At 38.4% G+C, this 21198-nt stretch overlaps 1 protein-coding gene across 1 annotated transcript in view; it reads left to right on the forward strand.

The window, feature by feature from the left end:
* The window catches only part of FAF1 (Fas associated factor 1), a 150147-nt gene that overhangs the window by 19582 nt on the left and 109367 nt on the right, over window positions 1-21198 (forward strand). Inside the window, exons 3-6 of the mRNA XM_066325506.1 lie at window positions 12595-12641; window positions 15351-15556; window positions 18667-18758; window positions 19103-19191. Of these exons, the coding sequence (XP_066181603.1) occupies window positions 12595-12641; window positions 15351-15556; window positions 18667-18758; window positions 19103-19191 (434 nt within the window). The remainder of the gene's footprint in view (window positions 1-12594; window positions 12642-15350; window positions 15557-18666; window positions 18759-19102; window positions 19192-21198) is intronic.

Consider the following 21198-nt stretch of genomic DNA (forward strand, 5'->3'; position numbering starts at 1 on the left):
TTATTTCTCTGGAACTTCAGCCAAAACAACCAAAAGAAGGAGCCCTGCTGAGCTGGAAAGCAGAAGGATCCCAAACAGAAACAGGGAAGTAGGCACTGACATGGGCTGACAGAGAAGTACATCAGAATGCAGAGACAGCAGAGGTTAAGTTCAAAAAACAAGTTTCTTACTTGTTGTGCTGCAACTACTACGTGTTTGTGTAAGGATTGTGTTTTCTAAGGATTACTTTGTTTGCACTGAGGAAATATTCCTGCTGCTTACTTTGTCCCTGCATTTTTTCCTCTGGTCTTGCTAGAATTTAGTATTAAGCGTTAAAATGTCACCAGTGTCTTTCCTATTGTTGTTACTATGTTCTGTATCTTTTGGACATTTGGTTTTACCTTTAAACAAAGTTGGGATAGGCTGTAAGGCTCTGCTTTCTTGGTTTAGTTTTTCTAATAGTCATTTCTGGTTATGGCTGAGAGTTAAACAGAATTCCTTTTACTTTTTAGTTTAGAACTGAAACGTCAATTTCCTATTTTTGAACTTTAAACGATTACTTACCCCCAGTTAGAAGTCTTCATCTCTAATCCTCTATATGGAATACTCTGAGACAATATAAACTGCCTCTAATTTGTCTTGTTTGGCACTAAATAAACTGGATTTAAATATCTCAGAGTTGTATATGTTTTACAGTGTTCAAAGGAGTTGTATATGTGTTGCAGTAGCTGCCTGAAGCAGTATAGGAAGCTGTCTTTCATAAATGTTTGGTCGCTTGGCTTTGTTCAAGTGCTGAAAATAAATTCGGTCACAAGAGTGCTGCAGAGGAATTCATCTGCAGCAACAGTGTCCAGATTGCTTGGTGGGATCATGAAGCCTCATTTTGCCAATAATTATTTCCCCTCTGCTGCATAAGACTTGGCCTTTGTGGTGGTCTGCTGCATGTAGAGCAGACCAGGGTTTTTCTGTGTTAGAACACTGTAGCCTAATTACAGGGCTTAATATAGGCTGGGTGATGAAATGTTTCAGATGTTCTGTGAGATACAGAAGATCAACATAGATAATATAATGATCTCTTCAGGCATTCTGCTATAAATGGATCCAGCTCTCCTAAGCCTCCCAGGGTCGCTGATATGTTATTTCCTGGGTGTCATTTCTTTCAGCTCTATTGATTTATGGTAATTTTTACCATCTGAGGAAGCAGAAGTTAGGAATTTCTGTCTGTTGTAAAGTTTGGTGGTTTCATAGCTTGCCTGCTTAGACTCTAACCTTCTCTTTTGGCATGTGAAGGCAAGAATGACATTTATCTTAAATTTTGTGTCAAAACAATAAAAAGAAAAAAGTGAAAAATCCCAACTCTGTGTCTGTTGAAATGTTTCTGATGATGGTACGTATTTAAAAGAAAATCACCCATTAGTGACTTGACCTTATGCAGTGTGGACCTTTGTAAATGTGAGATTATTACACAGGTGAGAGCTCTCTGCTCTCTTGAGATCCAGTGCTTGAACCTGTGCATCAAAGTAAGTGAAGTGATCTGCTCCACCTTTTACAGATTTAATGAAAAATTCAAGTCCTTCATGTGCAGCATAACTTTATATTCTGTACTGGTAATCAGAACAGGATTTTTGAATGAAAAGCAGGATTCACCACATGTAGTTTTCTGGTTTTTTTTACCATTTTTCCCAAAAATGGATCGCCATTTTTGTTGTTACTCCTATTCCCTAGTTTAAAACTGATTTTATTTCATGTCTTTTCCAAGAGACATTTTAATATAGGTACTTTTCAGCATTGCTTTAAGAAGAAAATAAATTTCATCAAAATAACAGGGAGAGAGGGGCATTTATTATCCAATATTCACTTTACTTGTAAATGTGTGTGTAATGATTGTGCATATATATATATATATATATAACCGCTCCTGGTTTTTTATTTTCAAAATTATCTTTGTGCCTTCCTGCTATAGTTGATTTGATTATTCTGTATTCTGGTAGAGGATCAAAGCACAGTATGACTTCAGTAAAACTCCAGTTTGGTGCACCTGGATGGGATGACTTTCAGTTCCTGTCATACTTGGGTTCCAGATTCCACCTGGGAAGTAGTGGTTCACTATCTTGGAAGGAGAAATTGTGTATTTTGAACATCTGTTTTTATAAAGCTTCAACTCTCAAGCAGAACTTTTAATTTTAACTAACTTAGACAGATGGAGGGTTTTTTGCATCTTGCTTGTCAACTTCTTGGAAAATAGTATTTGTCAGACAGGATTTTTATTTTTTTTACTTAAAGTACCAATTTTGTATATGTGTATTTACATCTGTGTAATGTCTTTTGGAAAAAAGTAACTGAAAAGACAAAAAAAAAATTGAACTGAGAAAAATCAGGAAGGACTTGGCAATTTTTTTTTTTGGAGGTGGCCATTTAGGTGGGAATAGCAAAAAATGGGCTCTTGACAGTTGTCAGCAATCTGTTATTTGTAACTTTTACTGTGCTCTAACCAGTAACAGTCCTTTTGTTACAAGGTGTAGCAAATTTCAGTAGGAGCTGGTCAGACTGGTACACTAACATTGTCTTTTCTCTCTGTTTCTCTTTGGTTTGCCCTGCTACAGCTTTGGTGTGCTCTCTCTCTGTTATTTTCACTGATTTGAATTAGTCTGCCTCCAGAAAGCAGGTGATTAATTTGAGATTGGCACAGGGCCCTTTCTTTTCCTTAAATGTGGGGCAGCGTTCAGTGTTTGTCATGTGCTCAGCAGCTCTCCTGTTGCATCGCAGGCAGGCTGTGTTTCGGTGCCTGGGAACCAGGACTGCACTTTGTGGTGATGGTGTCCATCACATCTAGCCCTTTTACTTTGTATTGCTGACCTGCTCTTTTCTGTGCTCCAGAATTGCATACCGAATATGGCACATGTTTGACAGCACTCACTGTGGGACCAGGGAGAGGTTCAGGGTGTATTCCTCTCATTAGGACTGCATCTGAGGGATTTTCACTGTTAGGAACATGGGCTTGTCTGTGTATAAACAACATTCTCCCTGTAGTCAAATGAACAGTCACGTCTGCCTACTGGAAGCAGAGGTTTGTATCCCTTTTCTTTTTCTTTTTTTTTTTTTTAAAGGAGCATTGAAAGTTTTGTTTTAGACAGGTGTTCTCTTGTGGATCTTGGTGTCCTGTGCCACATGTTCTTGTTGGCTCAGCAGGTTCATACCCACTGTAACTACAGTGAGGAGCCTGTGCAGCATTCACAGCCCTGCTGCCAGCAGAGGGAAGGAGGAAGGAAGCCCTGAGTGAGTTAATCCCAAGGAGTGTTGGTGGATGGGCATCCCACTGATGCAGGCATCCCATGGGCATGGTGCCTGTTCTCCAGGAAATTCAGGAGTTGCAGGTTTTTTTTATGTGCTCAACTGCAGCATTAATCTCTCCCAGAAGGACACAATTGTATGTGAACTTGTCTTTTACAAAGGGCTATAGAAATCCCCTTGGGAAATCTTTACTATGTTTTCTGTTAAATTAGGGATCCCTGCTTGCAAAAATTTTTGTATTTCTCATTGTCTGTATTTCCAGCTTTTTGCAGCTTTCAAAGTGACATTTCTGTGTCTTTGAGTAAGCTCAGATGGATGCTGTGTATTTTATGCAGCTGGGTGGCAGCACAGAAGACTTGTTGATTCTTTAAAACAGTATTGAATTCATTGATTTACTTACTTTCAAATGCCTTAATCTTTGGTAAAACACATTTCCTTTTAATGCATTTTTTTTCCTGGAAGATTATATGAAATGTGTAGGTGTGTAGGCAATTGTAATCGTGGCATGGCTTTCCACATAGTTGTATGCACATTCATCCATTAAAAAAAAACCCCAAAACAACTCCCAAAAACCTGCTTTATTTATGTGAGGGTAACAGAGGGGTTGTGATTGTGTGTTTTATGGCAGTATTTTGATGCTGTGATGATGTATATGAAATTTTAGTTCTCTTTCTGACCAGAAAGAGAGTGGAGAAGATTTTTAAGTAAAGCTTTGCTGGCAGTGTTGTAAAGTAAAAGGTAAATTAGTTACTTCTGAAATTACCTCAAGTTTCTATTGTATAGTGATAAAACTAGCACTGTGACTAATAAATTTAGATTTTTGTTCATGGTGAAAGACACTTGTTTCTTTTACCAGAGGATTTTGTGTCCTAAGAATAAGCAAAAAGCAGCACCTGAGATGCCAGTACTGCCTGACAGAACTGCTGGAGCTCTGTGGATGCATCACCCACCTACCTTAGTTTTTAAAAATATTTTTTTAAAGGTGCTACCTCTGTATTGGTAGTTTCTATGAAGATTGCTTAACATTCATTTGTCCTGAGACAATCAAATTTCAGACCAAATTTCTAGAATATACTAATAGTGAATCGGCTGGTATGAGGTATCTGTAGTTTATTACCCTGTGACTAGTTGGGCTAAAAATTGCACACATCTTATAAACATGTGTTTGACAAGTGTTTAGTCTGTCATTGAGTCATGTTGGGACTGTGTGAGTAGAAGAAAAACTAAGGAGATTATTTAAGAAGCAGCATCTGTGCCAGTGCTGTGGCTATTTTGCAAGTGAACCTTATTTGTAAAAAAATTTTACCACAAAAGCTAGGAGCGATCTAGAGCCATCAGACTTTCAAAGCATAGTGTCTTAAAAATGGATTTACCTAAAATACTGTTGAATATCTGAACAGTTTCTAGTTTTGTTGAAATAAAGTCTCCTTAGCCTGTCCTGGAAGCTGTGGGTTGCTGCCCCTCCAGCAGTACAGCACAGGCTGTTGGAGGAATGCTGAGACAACTTGCAGGTTGCATACTTCATCTTGGGATTTTCTGCTTTCCAAACTTTTAAGCTAAATCTTGCATAATTATGTTTTTATTATGGATTAGTGATTAGGCAGTTGGCTGGCTGCAGCTGGAGTCAGAGGAACACTGTTGATATTTCATGTTATTATGGCTTTCAGTGAAGGGGCCTTAGGCTTTTGGCAGTAATTCTATGAATTTTTGTGTCCTGAGTCTTTGTGTCCTGAAATTTCTTCCCTGGTAGTACTTTCTAAGAGTTAGTATGCTAATACAACAAATGACTAAAAAAAAAATCCCACTTCTTTTTTTTAAAGACTGAACAAAAAAACATATTGTCATGATGTAGCTTATCCCTAAACTTTGCATTTTAGTGTTGCCATTCAGATTTCCATAAAACGACTAGGAGAGGGGTAAAAAACACAGGAGTTCAGAACATTTTCCAATATTCACATCAAGGCATAACCTTTGATTCATCTGACTCTCCCGTTTTCTATCTATTAACGTTTTAAGGAGTAATAAAATATGTTTTGGTTTTCAGCATGAGCATTCCTTTCTTTTAGAAGGTGAGGCAGCATTAGTGTCGAAGTTGTGACATAAATGACTATGACCAAGGTGCTTGTATGTGTGTCAAAGTCACAGACACCTCATGGGCTACTTTCCCTTTCTGTTCAATGAGTTTTGAGTGGCTTGTTGAGAGTAGTTTGTTTTCCATTATTCCTGCTGAACTAGGCTCAGCTCAGATACCTGCTGATCCTTAAGCTTCTTAGAAATCTCTACATGTTCTTTACTTTCACTGTGCCAGGAAAAAGCATTCAGGTATGAATTTTTTATTTCCATTGCACTTTGTTTGGGGAATTAGGCAGTGACGATATAAAAATTAAGGAACTGTGCAAAATTTAGTGTGGTTTTTTTTTTTTTTTCCCCTCAGAATTTTAGGAGTATATCTAACTGTTGAAAGGCTTCCTAATGCATTTAGGCATGTTGTAGGAGTGACAGGAAAAAATTTGCTGAAGCCACCAAAGATGTAGGGAGAAATGGGAAACCACATCTAGAGTGTTAATTGTAAACTATTTCAACGCGTGCTCTCTTGCTGATGAAGTGAATCATCTGGGTCAATGTATTCATGTGGCATTTTTTGATGAAATGTTAATTTTTTGCTTTATTAGCAATTCTATTGTTTTGCAGCTTTTCATGAAGTATATTTGTTGTAAAGAAAGCAAGCTGAAATAAAGCAGAATGCATAGAAGACATTTCATTGTAGTTCAATTACAGTTTTTGGTTAAATTTTAACCACGATGGGGACAAATGTTGTCATTCTGTGTAAACTTTGTGGGTGTAACTTCACGTCTAGCACTTGGAAATACTTTTGAGACTTGCAAAGCTGGGGAGATGCCAGTAAGTATAACATAAGCTACAGGAAAAAGCTGACTCATTCCTTTGCCTTGAAAAGCCTGCCAAAAATAACACAGGTAGAGATTGCTTCTCTTACTACTGAGGCACAATTAATAATTTTCTTATTTAAATATTACTGAGTTAATTTAAAAATCTAAATGGGATAATATTTTTTATTACTTAAACTCGTAGCAGTCAATTTTTGTGACCTCTGAAAGTAATGGTTTCGAAGTAGCTGTGTGTAGAAAGTCTCTTTCTATTTAAAGTGATTGGTATTTCTGCAGAAGGTTTCATGGAATTTCTTGTTTAGAATACACATCTCAGACTTGCTTATAACAAAGTGAGATTTGGTAGTTGCATAAAGCTGTTCAGATACCATGTTCCTGTGCTTGGGAATCTCAGAGTCCAATCTGGATGTCCTGGGGCAGAAAGAAGTGGTAATTAATAGAGCTGGTTTCAGTAAACCTCTGTTGTATTAATCCACATGGACTGCAGTATTTGACTTCCACTTACAGGATGTTTTTGTCAGCACCAGTTACTGAAACTTCTGCTGTTTATTCTGGAATATTCTACTTTTTTATTGGTGTAAACTGATTGCAAGAGAAGTCTGTGCATGGTCTTACTTTTTGCCCAGTAGATCAAAAATCACAGTATGAGCAGGTCAGAGTAAATGTTCTGATGTGTTTGCACCTGCCAGTACCCATTATTACCAGTTCTGTTGAAAATTAACCCAAATCGGTATTTGCAAAAATGAAAGTTATTAGAGGAGCATTATTTCAAAATGTTTACTGTTATTACTGAAATATATGCATATAGCAGGGCCTTGTGAGTTAGTTTCATTTTGAGAAATACCTCTGTGCTCAAAAGGAACTAATCGTTGCACTTCTCCTGTTCTGCTTTACTGTTTGCTTTACATGTGAAAATATGTTCCTTTGTCACTGAGATTGATGGTCTGGAAGCAGTTTGAAATTCACTTTTGCTTTTTCAGTTCTTTCATGGATGCTTTGTCTCGCTAATGCTTTCCTTTATCATTTAATTATTTGTTTTTCCTCTTTCTGGATAATATTTGTTCAGTTTTGGGTTTTGTTTCTTTTCTTTTAAAAAAACCCCTTTCTCTCCATTGTAGAAAGCATTTGGAGCACTCTTGTCCATTAATTTTGTTTCAACATCAAATAAAAAGTGGATTTTAAATCTTTAGGATAAGAAGTTCATCTTGTGAAAGCAGAAAATTAGAGTAGGAGTACTGTATATCTGTGAGAATATCACATTTAGCCCAAATTAGGAGCAGAATTATTTGCAATAGACTGACAATTGTAAACAGAGTATTATTAATTACCTGTTTTGGGCTGTGGAAATATATAATAAAATACAAAAGACAAATATTTTTAAAAATGTATTATTGATTACTTAATGAGGGCTTTTAAGTGTATGTTGTTACCCATTTTAAAATTCAACAGATCTTGAGTGATCCCCAAGCGCGGATGAATACAGGTTAATATTTCCAAAATATAACAGCTGAGTGTTTTTATTCTGCAGAAATCAAAACTACAGTATGCTTGTCTTGTGTGTCATCTTGCCCTCTGTAGTGAGGTTTTGTAAGTTTTGATATGTATATTTATTATATTTACTTAAATAATCAGAAAAAAATAAATCTTAAGATTAAATGCTGAAAGAGTCAAATACTAAACCAAGTTTTTCTTTGTTCTGAGTATGAAACAATGAAATGCCCGTGGTTTTGGTTATAATTTTAAATACTGTCCTGCAAGCACCTAACAGCTCTTCCTATCTTTGCTTCTGCTAATGTAGAAAACAGCATGGGGTAAACTTTCTGCATTTGTGATTTGAGAGAAATCGTTTTTATATCGAGAAGATATTAAGTATATGACAGGAAGGAGAAACAAAATGAACAGTGAAGGCACAAAATGCAGAACTTTGTTTTTTTAGTTTGCCAGATGTGTTAAACCACAAGTAAAATCTGAGTTGGTGGCATTTGAGGGAGAATGTAGATTTTTGAAAGTCGTGATAAATGAATGCCCTCATGATCTCAAAGCTTCTGCTGAGTTTCATAGAAATAATTAAATATGTGGTTTATGAGGTTATTGCCTGAAATTGAATACATGAAAAATTTAATAGTGTAAATTTGAATGTGTCAGAAAATCAGGGGATTGGAAGAAAATGCGCCATGAGCGAGTTACTCTGTGACAATTCCCTGTGACTTCCTGAAGCACTTGGTGCCATTTGGTTGGACATCTTTGGGATTTGGATCATCTACCGTGGCACTTCCTATTGCCCTGTCTCGAGGTTTTCATTTGTGTACTGCGTTTGTTTAATGTAAACCTCCTCAGGTTTTAGCCAAACAAATGTAAAACTCTTCGAGGGCTTGGGTAAGTAGAGTCAAGTGGTCTCACTTGCTGAATCCAAGTCAAACCTAAAAAAGGCTTTTGGGATTCTCTGGGAGCAGCTTGTGCAGGTTGTGTTGAGCTGGTTTGGTTGTTTATCCCAGTGAGACTCTCAGGTGTGCAGGTTATTTGCATCTCTCCAGCCTCATTCCTCTGAAAGGATTCTTCTTCCAGCACTCTGCTGCTCCAACTCGCTTTCTCCTTTTGCTTATGGATGGGTTTTTTTCCTAGTGCCCTGCTTTGGAGAGTTGATCTTGTGTTGTGCTTCATTAAACCTCTTGCTCTTGCCTGGAAAAGGGCAAAGGGGAAATTTTCAGGGGTCTGTGTTTGTCAAAACTGTGGTGTGCTGTGGAGGTTGGGAAGGAGAGGGGAGGAACAAGAAGTGGCTGCAGAGGAGAAGCTCCCTCCTCACCCACTGCAAAAGCCTTTAACTGCTCTTTTGCCTCTTTAGATGAATTAATTCATCTAAACATCCCTTTTAAATTCTGGAAATTCTGGAAATTTAAAAGCTACCTCCCATCTGTTGTTCGTGAAGAGGAAGGAACCCCTTGCCTCGTTTGAATATTCAATCAGTGTATGTAGACTTCTGCTTTTAAATAATATGATTGGTAAATCCAGTCCGTCTTCAAACTTTGTGAAAACCACTGAGTATTTACAGCTTTTGAGTTGAATATTTGTGCTATCTAAAAACCCACATTATTCATAGGACCCTGGCATGAGAGTCACTCTAAGATGTGCTTCGCTGCTTTTAAATGGTTAGCACTAGAACTGTGTATTTTGAAGGAAGTTATTGACATTGTTGTTTCAATAGATGATTAACGAATGGTGGGTCTTGCTTTTCTTTCCAACACTGTTCTGTGCTCGTGAAAGATAGTCACAATTAGTCAGAACTACTTATCTAGTGAAGTTAATATTCCTTTGAGAAAAAGTTCTGAATTTGTGTCTGCTTTGCAGTGTTCTTTAGGTGCCTAATAATTTCAGAATGCCACAGATTTTTGTGTTGCCCAAACCGTTAAAGAATTTTATAACCTTTCATTAACCCTATTGCCTTATTGTTCCCTATGTTTTTGGGAAACAAAAAAAGTTGGATTTAATATATTTCAATACTGTAACTTGGAAGTGTGCTGCTGAAAAAACACATCAAAAAATATTCTTACTTTGAACCTTTGTAACACGCACTTGTCAGTCCGTTGTTATATCACATTCTTGAGATCCTTTTATTTAAGAAAACCCCAGGACTCACAGTATGTTTATGAAGATAATTTGTGCTGTTGGATGATGGAGTCACAGGTACTTGAGATTGGAAGTTGTTCTGGATGTCTCTTGCCCAAAGCAGGTTCAGTTAGGCCAGGTTATGCAGTTCTTAATAAATTTTTAAATAAGCTGTTCCAATTCCTGGATATATGATTGATATCCCTAAACAAAATGTATAATTCAAGAAGAGCTACATTCAGTTTATAATTTAATGAGCTAAATTGTGAGCCTGGTAGTTGTTTGAAGGTTGTCATCAAAACAGAAATTTCTCTGTTTCAGGATGAGACGGTGTTATTTATGGCAGAATTCATGTATGGATAGCACTGAGACACACCTAGGATTCTTGGCTTTGGGAAAAATCTTCTGAAGCCCCTACAGTTTTTCCATTTGAGGTGAACTTCACTATTTAAATAGTAATAGCATTAGAGAGCTGTGGTACCCTGGATCCAGCAGGGACACTCGTGGATTTGCAGAGTGAGAGCAGCATAAGCATGGAGTGCTGCTTCCCTGGCCTCACTCTCAGCGCAGGTTATTGAGAGCTGGGGGAGCTTTCTGATCCAGACTGGGTTTCTTTATATTAATAACCCATAAATAGATTCAGTGCACTGGTTATTAAAATTGTTTTGAGGGTAACACACATTTTTAATGACTACAAACTAGCCACACAGGGTGGTTTTGGTGATCAAAGATCCCTGTTTGGAGAGAAAAAAGAATGTAATATCCTGAAATGTTTGCATAACCATAGAGATGTGAGCCTCTCTCAAAGGGGGCTGACACTGGGGAGGAACAGCCTGGAACAGATCTTGCCTTAGTAACGTGTTCTTGTTTTAATTATTTTTTTTTTTATAGTCACAACCTTCTCCCAATGAAATTCTAAAGCAGATGGTTGTTCCTTTTTCTTTTTTTCTTTGCAGGGTCTACTTATAGCTGTCGTGTTAGAACATGGATATTTAATATTTATGCAGTATGTACATGTGCACTGCTACCATTTGCTGTCTACATTATTTTAGTCTTCCATCTTGCTTAACAAACAGTGTCTGGACTCTTTAGTTTTACAGTGTGGTTAATAGAGGTCTTTCCATCAAAAAGGTACATAATGCTTCTGCTGTTTTTTCTTACTCCTGTGCCCCTTAAATGTCATCAAGTTTACAAAATGGGAATATATGAACAAGTGACTTATTCAGTTTTAAAGAAAATAGCTTGGAGCCTCTATCGTATTTAACCCCTCTAACTAGGCTCAGAAGAAGTTTGAGCTGATTTAATCCTCTGAGACAGAGCTTTGATAGAAGTGTGAAAATGCCACATTGCTGTATTTCTTCACAGCTGAAGCAGCTTCTTTTCCCCAAGTAAAGAGAATTTTGTTGCACCAGCAGATCATTACTAGTGTAGGTTCTGTGGTATGAAACCTACATTTGCTCTCTGTATCTTACAGATGTAAAATAAAGGAGAATTTTGTCTCTCAGCCGACTTTATCTGTTGATTGACAGGAATTAAATGTATATTGCTGAAGAGTATGGGAGGTAGAAGCCAATCCAGAAAAACCCAAATAAACCAAAACCTCCTACTCTTTCCTGGAGGTTTATTAGATGAACACCATCAAGAGCTGTGTATGACTGCAAAAACCACAATGATGATAAATGAGACACGTTGTTAAAAAGAAACCACTGATTATTGCCATGCACAGTGGATAAACTGATTTAAAAACTGATCTGGTAGGGAACTTTGTTTTCGCTGTAATTCGATACAGCCTCGTGAGTTGTTGCTGTAGCTTATGGGTACCTCTGACCTTTTCCTTCTCTGCTTTTTAAATTATTATTTATGCAATATTTGTTTCTAAATGCAGGGTAAATCTTAGTGCAGTATCACAGTAATTCAGCTGAGTTCAGCAATAGAACTTCCTGACTTCATGTAGCCTTAGCTATTAATGGAAATTGTAAAAAAGTCATGTTTATATATTCAGAGAAAAAGAAACCGTGGCATTTAAATCTTGATTACATCTATTTTTGTGTTTATTAAGCCCTTACTTTAGCTACATTTTTTAAATGTTAGTTTGTACAAATGGTGTTGGTAGATGATGACTGTCAGTAGTTCAGTCACAGGGTATGACACTGTCCTGGAGTACTGTGAACTGCTGAACATTGGTGCTCCCTTCTTCACTGGGGACCAGACACCCTTTCACCAGGTGTTAGAAGCTGGGAGGGTAGAAAAGGGATGAAATGCTGCTGGTACAGGAGAAAATGGAGAGTAGTGGCATGCTCCAGGCTTTCTTTAATCTTGCTGTTAAGCCTTCTGATGATTTGGACAGCATGGAATGGTATTTAACTGCATAAACCCTGCTTAAAAAATTCTTCCTTTTCTACCTGAAGATGGTTTAAATGTTTGAGATGGTCCCTTGTGTGATTCCGTGGCAGCCTGAGGAGGTGTAGGTGTGATGGAGCTGCTCTGGAGCAGCTGTTTGCACCAGCTCAGCACGAAGGGGGTGTGCAGCTGGGCAGGTTTATGGCCTTGGCCATGGCTGGTGCTTCTGGGGGACAGGAGATCTCCTCACAAACAGGAGTCTGAGCTTCAGCTCATGTTTGTTCTTCACTTAGATATGGCTTTTATTTTATGTAGATACCACGATGATCATATTGTTCACCAAGAACATTCACTAAACAGAGAGCATTTTAGGACATGTTTTGAAGCAAGCTGATCACTCTTTAAAACCTGTTATAAAAGTTGTGATATGTTTTTGTTCTGCATGCTTAACTCAAAATTTGTTTTCTCTTCTCAGGCAGCTATAAATGGTGTTATACCACAAGAAAATGGCATTCTACAAAGGTAAGCACAGAGGATTGGAGTAGTACATGCAGAGAATGATGCTGGGTAACAGTTACTTTTTTTTTTTCCTTTCTAAATCCTAAGAAGATGACATAATTCTCCTTTTAAAGCTGTTTCTGGAGCCACAAATTCTATTCCTGGCAAAGCTGATTTAACATTCAGTTTTTCCCATACTGATAGAGGACTAGCTCAAACATTTATTCAAAATAGTTAACTTTTATTTTGAATTCACTGGTGGTTGGGTCATTCTTTGCAGGGTTGTCTCTTTACAAAGTCTGGATGCTGATATGCTTCTGGTTAAGTATTTCTTTTTCCTTATGCTTTTCTAAAGGTATTGATACTCCATGCTTCCCCATTTCTGGCCAAAAACATTTGTACTTGTTTATTGTTTTTAGTTAGTTTTTAATTGAATTACAGGCAGCAGAAACTGTGATAGATAAAGTAAGGTTGTTCCCTTCTAAAAGTAGTTTTACTGATTTTCTTTCAGCTTCTGAATTAACTTTTGGCTTGCATACTGATGCTTGGCTATCTCGAAGTCACAGAAATTTGATCTTCTAAGTGCTGATGAGGCAATTGAAAACAGCAGAACAGGAATTGAGCTACCTGAGAGAGACAGTAAAACAGTGTTTTAAAAATATGTTCAGAAAAATACTTCATGTACTATTTAAAAAATTTTAATGATGAAAAAAGATACGTAATGTAGGTAAAGTGGTGTTTGACATCTCTGTCAATACTTACTAAAGCTGTCACTCAATAGAGTCAGGTTTTGATTGAGGACAAAACTATTTGCTCAGTAAAGTTACTAAATATATATTTACTGTAAGGCCTGTTCAGTCAATGTGAGATCAAATCTTGGTGGTGTGGAGCACTCTTTCTGCGTGTAAGTTGTGGCCTCAAAGCATTTCTATCCAAAATACCAGAATGTTTGATTGGGTAAAAGAAGCTGGGGAATTGTTAGAGTAGTTAATGCCTGTCTTCAATCACAAGGTGGTCCAGTGCCCACTTATATTTTTTTTCTCAGTAATTTATTAATTTTTAGAAATTACTAGACAGTCAAATGTGTTTCAGATGTGTATTTTTGTTACTTTCTTTTTGTCTTGTTTTGTATTCTTCCAGTGGAAGTGGTTTAAAGGGAGGCTCAGAAGATTGAGAAACCTGGTTTCCAGTGGTTTTCAGATAAGGCTTATTTTACTGATGTGAGGCTTTTTATGTTCTATTAGAAGTTGCTAGTCAGGTATGTAGGATGCCTTTTGTTGTGGAATCAAATAGGTTTAAGACAACTGGGCTTGCAGTCAGTTAATGTATTGAAGAGTATTAATTCATACTTGTCCACCAGGTTAAAGACAATCACACATCACTTGGTATTTATACTTTTTTAAATCCTGAAAATTATAGGCTGTTGCCCATGTTCTTTAGAGCTCTGACTGACTTTGGAGCCATAGGTCTGAGAGTGTGGGTCTTTGTAGCTGGGCATTCATCCTTCTGGGCATGCTGATGTGAGAAGTGAAGGAGCCCCTTGTTTTACAAGCATAACATGTTTTTCTGTTTCCAATGTGAAAGGCACGATGATGGGGTTTGCAATAGCGGAGTGCTGTTGCACTTCTGTGACATGCATGCTGTCCACATTTGCAGTTTTTAAAGTTCAGACCTCCTCCAAATAATAGATTTGACTTGCTCTGTGAAGCATTTCCACTGAGAATTTTATGGTATCTTTGAGAACAGAAGGGATTTTTCGAAAAAATTCACATAAAGAATGGAAATGAGACAAGTTACACTGCAGCATTTCTGAAATCCACCATGAGATCCTGTAACTGCCCAGCATCTTCCTGGTAGGAACATCTAAAAGGCAACACCTCAGGCTTACCTGATGAAGTTTCTTGCCTTCCAAATTTGTACATCATATTTTTTGTGGGTTTTTTGATTTTTTTTTTCTTGGAATAATATTCCTAAAGTGTTATTTTGTTACACTTGTTTCCAATCCCAGTTAGATGTTTCCGTGGAGAGGGTTGCTGAGGAAGGTGAGATGTTTCTGGGTAGTGAGGGTTTTCCAGTTTATTCTGGCCTGTAATGCTGTGAGTGTCCTTGAGTTTTGGACACATCCTTATATGAACCTCCAGGAGCCTTGCAGGATTTGGAACTTGAAGGCAAGCTAGCATTCAGCATTGCATTACTGTTGTACTTCTAGGTGTTTGTTTTGAAACACATGCTTCATTATCCTAATTTATTTGCCTTAAATGGATATCTCTTTTCATATCTGAGTTGTTTTTCACCAATTTGGTGTGTGAAAAGACCTATCTGTGTGCAGAATTTTGAGCTGTATTTCTTATCCTCATTTCCACTGGATGCTAGCCCAGTGATGTAGAAAGCTGGTCGTTGCCATGGTGCCAATTTTTATGTGGTCACAACACTCCTGGAACAGGAAATAATCCTTCTCCTCAAGATAATTCTGGCATTAATTACATAGTGGATTTTAAATGCTTGTTTGTCACCAGTGCTGATCTCCTATATCACTCCTGAGCTCTGAAATGTTAAAATTACTAATCCAGAAGGTGTTCCTTTTCAATGAGCAGTATTTTCAATGACAGCAATAACTCAAGAGGTGCGTGCTGGACTGTAGTAAGTGAATAATACTGTCATTTTGCTTTCCTAACTGCTGGTTAGACATCCCAAGCTGTCCTGTTTAAACCTTCTTATTTCCCTGTCTTTCAGTGAGTACGGTGTAGAGACTCTGCATGGACCAGCGTATGGCCCCAGTCACTCTGCTGCAGCTTCTTCAGCTCCCTCCTCCTCCTCAGCATTTCGCCATGTAGTGCCATCTAGACAGATAGTGGAAAGACAACCTCGAATGCTTGACTTCAGGGTTGAGTACAGAGACAGAAACGTGGATGTAGTACTTGAAGACAGCTCCTCAGTTGGTAAGGATTTGTAAAGATGAAATGAAAAAGCTGCTATCGTGAAACTGTTAAAGAGACAAGCTGAAAAGATTCAACCTCAGAAATCCAAGTCCTGAAACAAAGCAGAACAAAACCCCTCAAAAAGAAAAAAAAACAAAAAAAAAAAAACCACAAAAGACCCCCCCTGAAAATGCAGCCTCCACAGCTACTAACCATTTTCAAATCTCTTTGCAGCTTTAAAAAAGCAAAATTTCACTAATCCAATGTAAAGGTTAGTGATCTATCAAATATTTATTTTGAAATCTAGTTTTCTTAGGAACTTGCTTCAGAAACAAAATGGAGATTAATGATTAAGTTGAGGCATGAAAATGTAATTTGGGGCAGGATTAGTGTAGATGCAAGCTACTTATAAGCGGATGATCTTGGCATTTCCTCTTTGAATCTGTATGTCATCTCTTTCTGCACAGGATTAGTGACAAGATTATAGGAATTCTTCCTGGTATGAAGAACATGATGGCATTCTTCTTAGTTCAATTTTTATTTGACTCTTTCATTCAAATTAAGATTAATTCTATCAGTTTTATTGTCTTTATCCTAAAATTGATGCGTTTTGAAGCAGTATGTTAGAAGTATGCTATTGCTAGTGCTGCAGAGCATGTTATTTTTTACATTCCCCAAACTGGGAATTAATTTACTTCTTCTAAGGACGAAAAATATTTTCATTTTCTTATTTTTAGTGAAGAGCTTATACAGATCCAAATAAGGAGCTAGGTGAAGAAATAGTTGATGAAAGCAATTTTCCGTGCTGCAGCCTTTTGTGTGGGATGAAATTTGGAAATTGAAACTTTTGATCTCCCTTGTCTTTTGAGCGATGGATTTGGTGTTGGCTGGCGCCACCTAGCGGTGTTGGGTTTGAGTTATTGATGGGCGTCCCACGTTTTCCTTTGGGCTAAGTTACATCCACGGAAATTAGGTCTCAGAATCTGATCAGATCAGAATTCTGCAGCCATACCACTTTGATTTTTCTTTTCTTATTGACTTCTTAATAGTTAACTTTCGTCTGAAAGCTGTTGAAGGGCAGGAGGCAGCTTGTGTAGGACTTCTGCCTGTATCTTGGGAAATAAACGTGGAGCCTTGTGTTAATGTCCTGGGAGAAGTGAGCAAGGCAAATTTCAGAGCTTCAGCTGTGGGCTTGAGGATAGAATATTTTTTGCTTTTTCGGGGATCTGCTTGACAGGATCCCGTGAGAGGCTGCCCAGGAGGGCACAGGGCCCCAAGAGAGTTGGTTGATCTTCAAGGACAACCTCTTCAAAGCACAGGAGCAGTTCCTTCCAACATGCAAGAGGAGCAGGCATGGCATAAGGCCAGCACAGAAGAAAAAAGCATTTCTGACTGAGCTAAATTCAAAAATAAAGTATTCAGAGAAGAAAAGTAGTGATGAGTGCCAGCAGGAGCACAGAGATGTGCAGGTTTGAAGACCAAAGCTCAGGTGAAAGTGAAACCACTGAGGGTTTAGAAGGGTTTCTGTAAGTATAGTAGCATAAAGAGAAAGGGTAAGGCAAATGTGAACCTGTGTTCAGTGGTGATTGCTGAGCTTGGTCAGTTGGAAGATTATGGAGTAAATCTTTCTGGAAGCACTTTTAGAGCATGGGAAAGAAAAGAAGGGGATTTGCCACAGCCAGCATGGATTTACTAAAGGCAAATTGTACTTAGCATTATTTGCCTTCTACAATTTGATGACTGGCTTAGTGGACAAGGGGAGAGAATGTCACTGTGGCTTTAGTAAGGACTTCGATGTACTCTGTTGTATTTTTCTAGTCATAATGTTAAGATAAAAACTGGATAAAAAAACTGATCAAAATCAATCTTAATCTGCTCAGGGGAAAGTGGCTGATATTCTGGAGGGCAGAGCTGCTGTTCAGCAGGTCCTGGACAGCCTGGAGAAATGGGCTGACAGGAGCCTTCTGAGGTTCCAAGAAAATGAAGTTGAAGTCTTGTATCTGGCATAGGATAACTCCATGTTATCCCCACCTGGCTGACAGGCTGATGGGCTAGAAAACAATATGCTAAAAGGGATCTTGGGTGCTTCAGCGGTGAACTGTTGCAGTGAAGAAGACCTGCCATGCCCCAGGCTTTGCTGGTGAGAGTGTAGCTGGTGGGTCCCAGGAAATAATTATTTCCCTCTATTCAGCACTTGCCAGACAGCATCTGGAGCACTGGGTTGGGTTTGGAGGTGCCCACTACAGGAAAGGTGTTGACATCCTGCAGTAAGTCTGGTTGGGATCTGGAGCTCTGGGCTAACAGGAGAGGACAGAGAAGAGGATTTGTTCAGCCTGCAGGGGAAAGGGGAAAGGTACAGACCTGACCTCTGTCTACAGCTGCCTGCTGGAGGACATGGAGAAAATGGAGCCAGGCTTGTCTTGGAGGTGCATGAGAATGGGAGACAATAGACACAACCTCAAAAATTCATATTAAATTAAAGATTATTTATTTATTGTGAGGCTGGTGAAGTACTGAAACAGGCTGGCCGGAAAAGTTGTCAAACTTCCATCCTGATATGTTCAAGAGTCAGCTGGAGAAGTCATTGACTAAACTGGTTTAATTAGACCTTTGAGTTGGGCCTGGGCCACATGAGCTCCAGAGGTACTTTCCAGCCTGAATTATTTTATGACTGTAATAGCTGCAGGGGCAGAAGAGCATCAAAAAGTGCAAAACACTGAAAAAGCTGTCAGAGCAGTCAGCAGTTGTATGAACATTCCAGTTCTCTAGGTCTGCACTGATGATAATGAAATTTGGTATCATAAATATGCACCCTCTTTGTGGCTGGCAAAGTCTGGAGCTCCAGATAGCACAGAGCTGCAAATGTGTGTGTCTAGTATATATGGAGTATAGAATTGCCAATATATATGTCCAAATCATGTGATTCTTCAATCATTCATGCTTTGTGATTATTTTTTTAAACTTCATTTGTCCTTTACTGTTTGAAGGGTATGTTATGAGGGTAACTAGACTAAAAATCCTTCTCATAGTAAATTCTTCCTTGCTCTTGTTTTTTAAGTACAACTCATTGCTGTTTGAAATAAAGCAGTAAACGTGTGTATTTTACATATTTCCTTTATTTTTCTCTCTAGGAGATATCAAACATATTCTAGAAAATGAACTTCAGATTCCTGCATCTAAAATGCTGTTAAAAGGGTGGAAGACTGGAGATGTAGATGATAGTGTAAGTTTTCAACTGTGTTTTCAGTTAACTGAACTCAGTTTCAAACTGAGCATCTGTGGGTGGGGATTACAATGCGAGAATTGTTAGTTTCAAACAGTGTCAGATGTCTTGGGTGGCACACAAAGAACTCTTAATCTAAAACATTGCAAAATAAAATCAGGACAAATTGGTTTGTGTTTGGTTTGTATGTAATGTGGCCTACCTACAAAAATTACATTTTTAAGTAACAGGAAGTATATCTTGAAACAAAGTATTTGGTGATATTGTAAAGACACCCCTGTAATTTAAAAAAAAAGTCAGAATTGGTGAATGTTTTATATTTATAATGATTTTTCTCTCCTCAGACTGTTTTAAAAAGTCTACACTTGCCAAAAAATAATAGTCTTTATGTTCTAACACCTGACCTGCCTCCTCCTTCTTCAAGTCATTCTGGGTAAGTCTTTTGGCCATAAATTCTATTTGCATGGTTTGGGAGCAGTTTTTTATGGTTTTTATGAAGCCACATGTGTATTTGCAGGAATCTGCAGTCAGTAAATACAAAGTGTTTTCACTGCACTAGTGTCTGTTGGGATGAACTAACAGCATCTCATTGAAAAGAAGCTTGTTTTAAAACTTTGGTTGGGTACATGAACCTCCTAGGTACATACAGAATTTTACATCTCTCAGATGTGATGACTTTAATTTAATAGGAATCTAGTCCCTGTGGAAATGAGAGCTGGCCTTGCATAAATTGCTGCTTCATGTTGATCCATTTAATGTATATCTTAAAGCTGTATAAATCATTCCCATCAGATCAGAATTTTCTACATGAAATGTTTGTTACGTTGTTTTGTCTTGTACTTCTAAAATGTGTTAAATTAGATAGGCTGAATAATTAATTTCCTTTAATCGAGCAGGATGTCTTTTATTACTGATTTGAACACTCAAGAAGTAAGCAATGAATGTTCACATGTCACAGAATCATCAGAGCTGGAAGAGACCTTCAAGATTGTCTAGTTCAATTCACTATAACCACCCCTGAAACATATCCCCAAGTGCCACCTGCATTCCTCTCCTGAGCACTCCTGACTCCACCACATCCCTGGGCAACTTCATCCAATGATCAACTACTTTTTCAGGGAAAGATATTTTTCTAATATCTAATCTGAGCTTGCTGTGGTGCAATTTAAGGCCATATCTTCTCATCCTTCCACTTGAGACATGGCAATGGGGACAGACCCTCAGCTGGCTCCAACCTCTTTTCGGGGAGTTTTGACAGTGAGAAGGTCCCTCCTGAGTTAAAGGGTTTCTCCAGGCTGAACACCCAGTCACCACTTTCCCTCCAGATGTTTCCCCAGCTCCATTCCCTTCTCTGGAGCTGCTCCAGAGCTGGGCACAGCCCTCGAGGTGCCGGGGACAGGGGACAGTCCGTGCTCCTGGGACAGTGCAGTGGCAGTGCCCGTGCTGCCCACCCGGGCGTGGTTCAGCCACCGGCGGCTCTTTCTGCTCTCAGGGAGGATGGGGAAGGTTTGAAAATGAAACGATGTTATAACGGAAAATACTCTTATAAAGTGATTAGCCAAGGGTTCGGTTCGTTTCCTTGCCTTCCCCGAAGGCGGGGATCCCTGAGCCCTGCTGTTTGCCGGGATAAATGGGAATTTTGCTCGGTAGCCGCTAGAGGGTGTGCAGGAACCGAGCCTGCGGCAGGAGCTGCTCGGGACGCCTTTGGAACTGGGCAAAATGCCTGGATTTCACCTTGTAGGTGATAGGAGAATATTCTGCAAGTGCAGTTGTGTTACTGGTGAGAGGAAACCTTTGAGAGTCCATAGAAATTAGTTACTGCCTTCCTAAGGACTGAAAGCGCTTTTGTGTGTTATTAAAAGGTTCTTGTGCACGTTAGCGTGTGGTCTGTGCAGGAAATAAGAACGCTGATATGAATTATAAAAATAATAATGGTAAAGAAAGGAGCGTTAAGAGAGCACTAGTCCCTAATAGTGGCACTGAACCAGAGGGTGGTGTACATGAACTGCAAACAGGAGCTGTGTTTGTTTGTGAGGACAATAAGCCATTGTACCTTAGCAGCTATTTGAAGAACAGTGAAAAGGCACTATTGCTGCTAATTGTTTCATTTCCAATTTCAAAAAATTTCTAGCCAGGTATTGCTGTATATTGTAGTTTGGATGTTATAATTCTGGGGAGAAAACTGGAGTCTGAGGAGGGTTGTTTATTGCAACTGCAGTAAAGTATATAACAACAAACTGTTTAAAAACAGTTCTTAGCCTTTTTTATTGCATTAATGGTTTTAAAGGACTTTGCTTGATAGTAAAATCAAAGTAGTTGTTACCTTTTATAGTTTATATTTGTTTCATAGTGGAGATTAGTTCTGGATATTTTTAAGATAAAAGTTGGTATCTTTGGGACAGCAAATGATGACTAATTAGTGGCTATTTAAACACGGATA

The sequence above is a fragment of the Sylvia atricapilla genome, chromosome 9, assembly GCF_009819655.1.
Source record: "Sylvia atricapilla isolate bSylAtr1 chromosome 9, bSylAtr1.pri, whole genome shotgun sequence".
NCBI lineage: Eukaryota > Metazoa > Chordata > Aves > Passeriformes > Sylviidae > Sylvia > Sylvia atricapilla.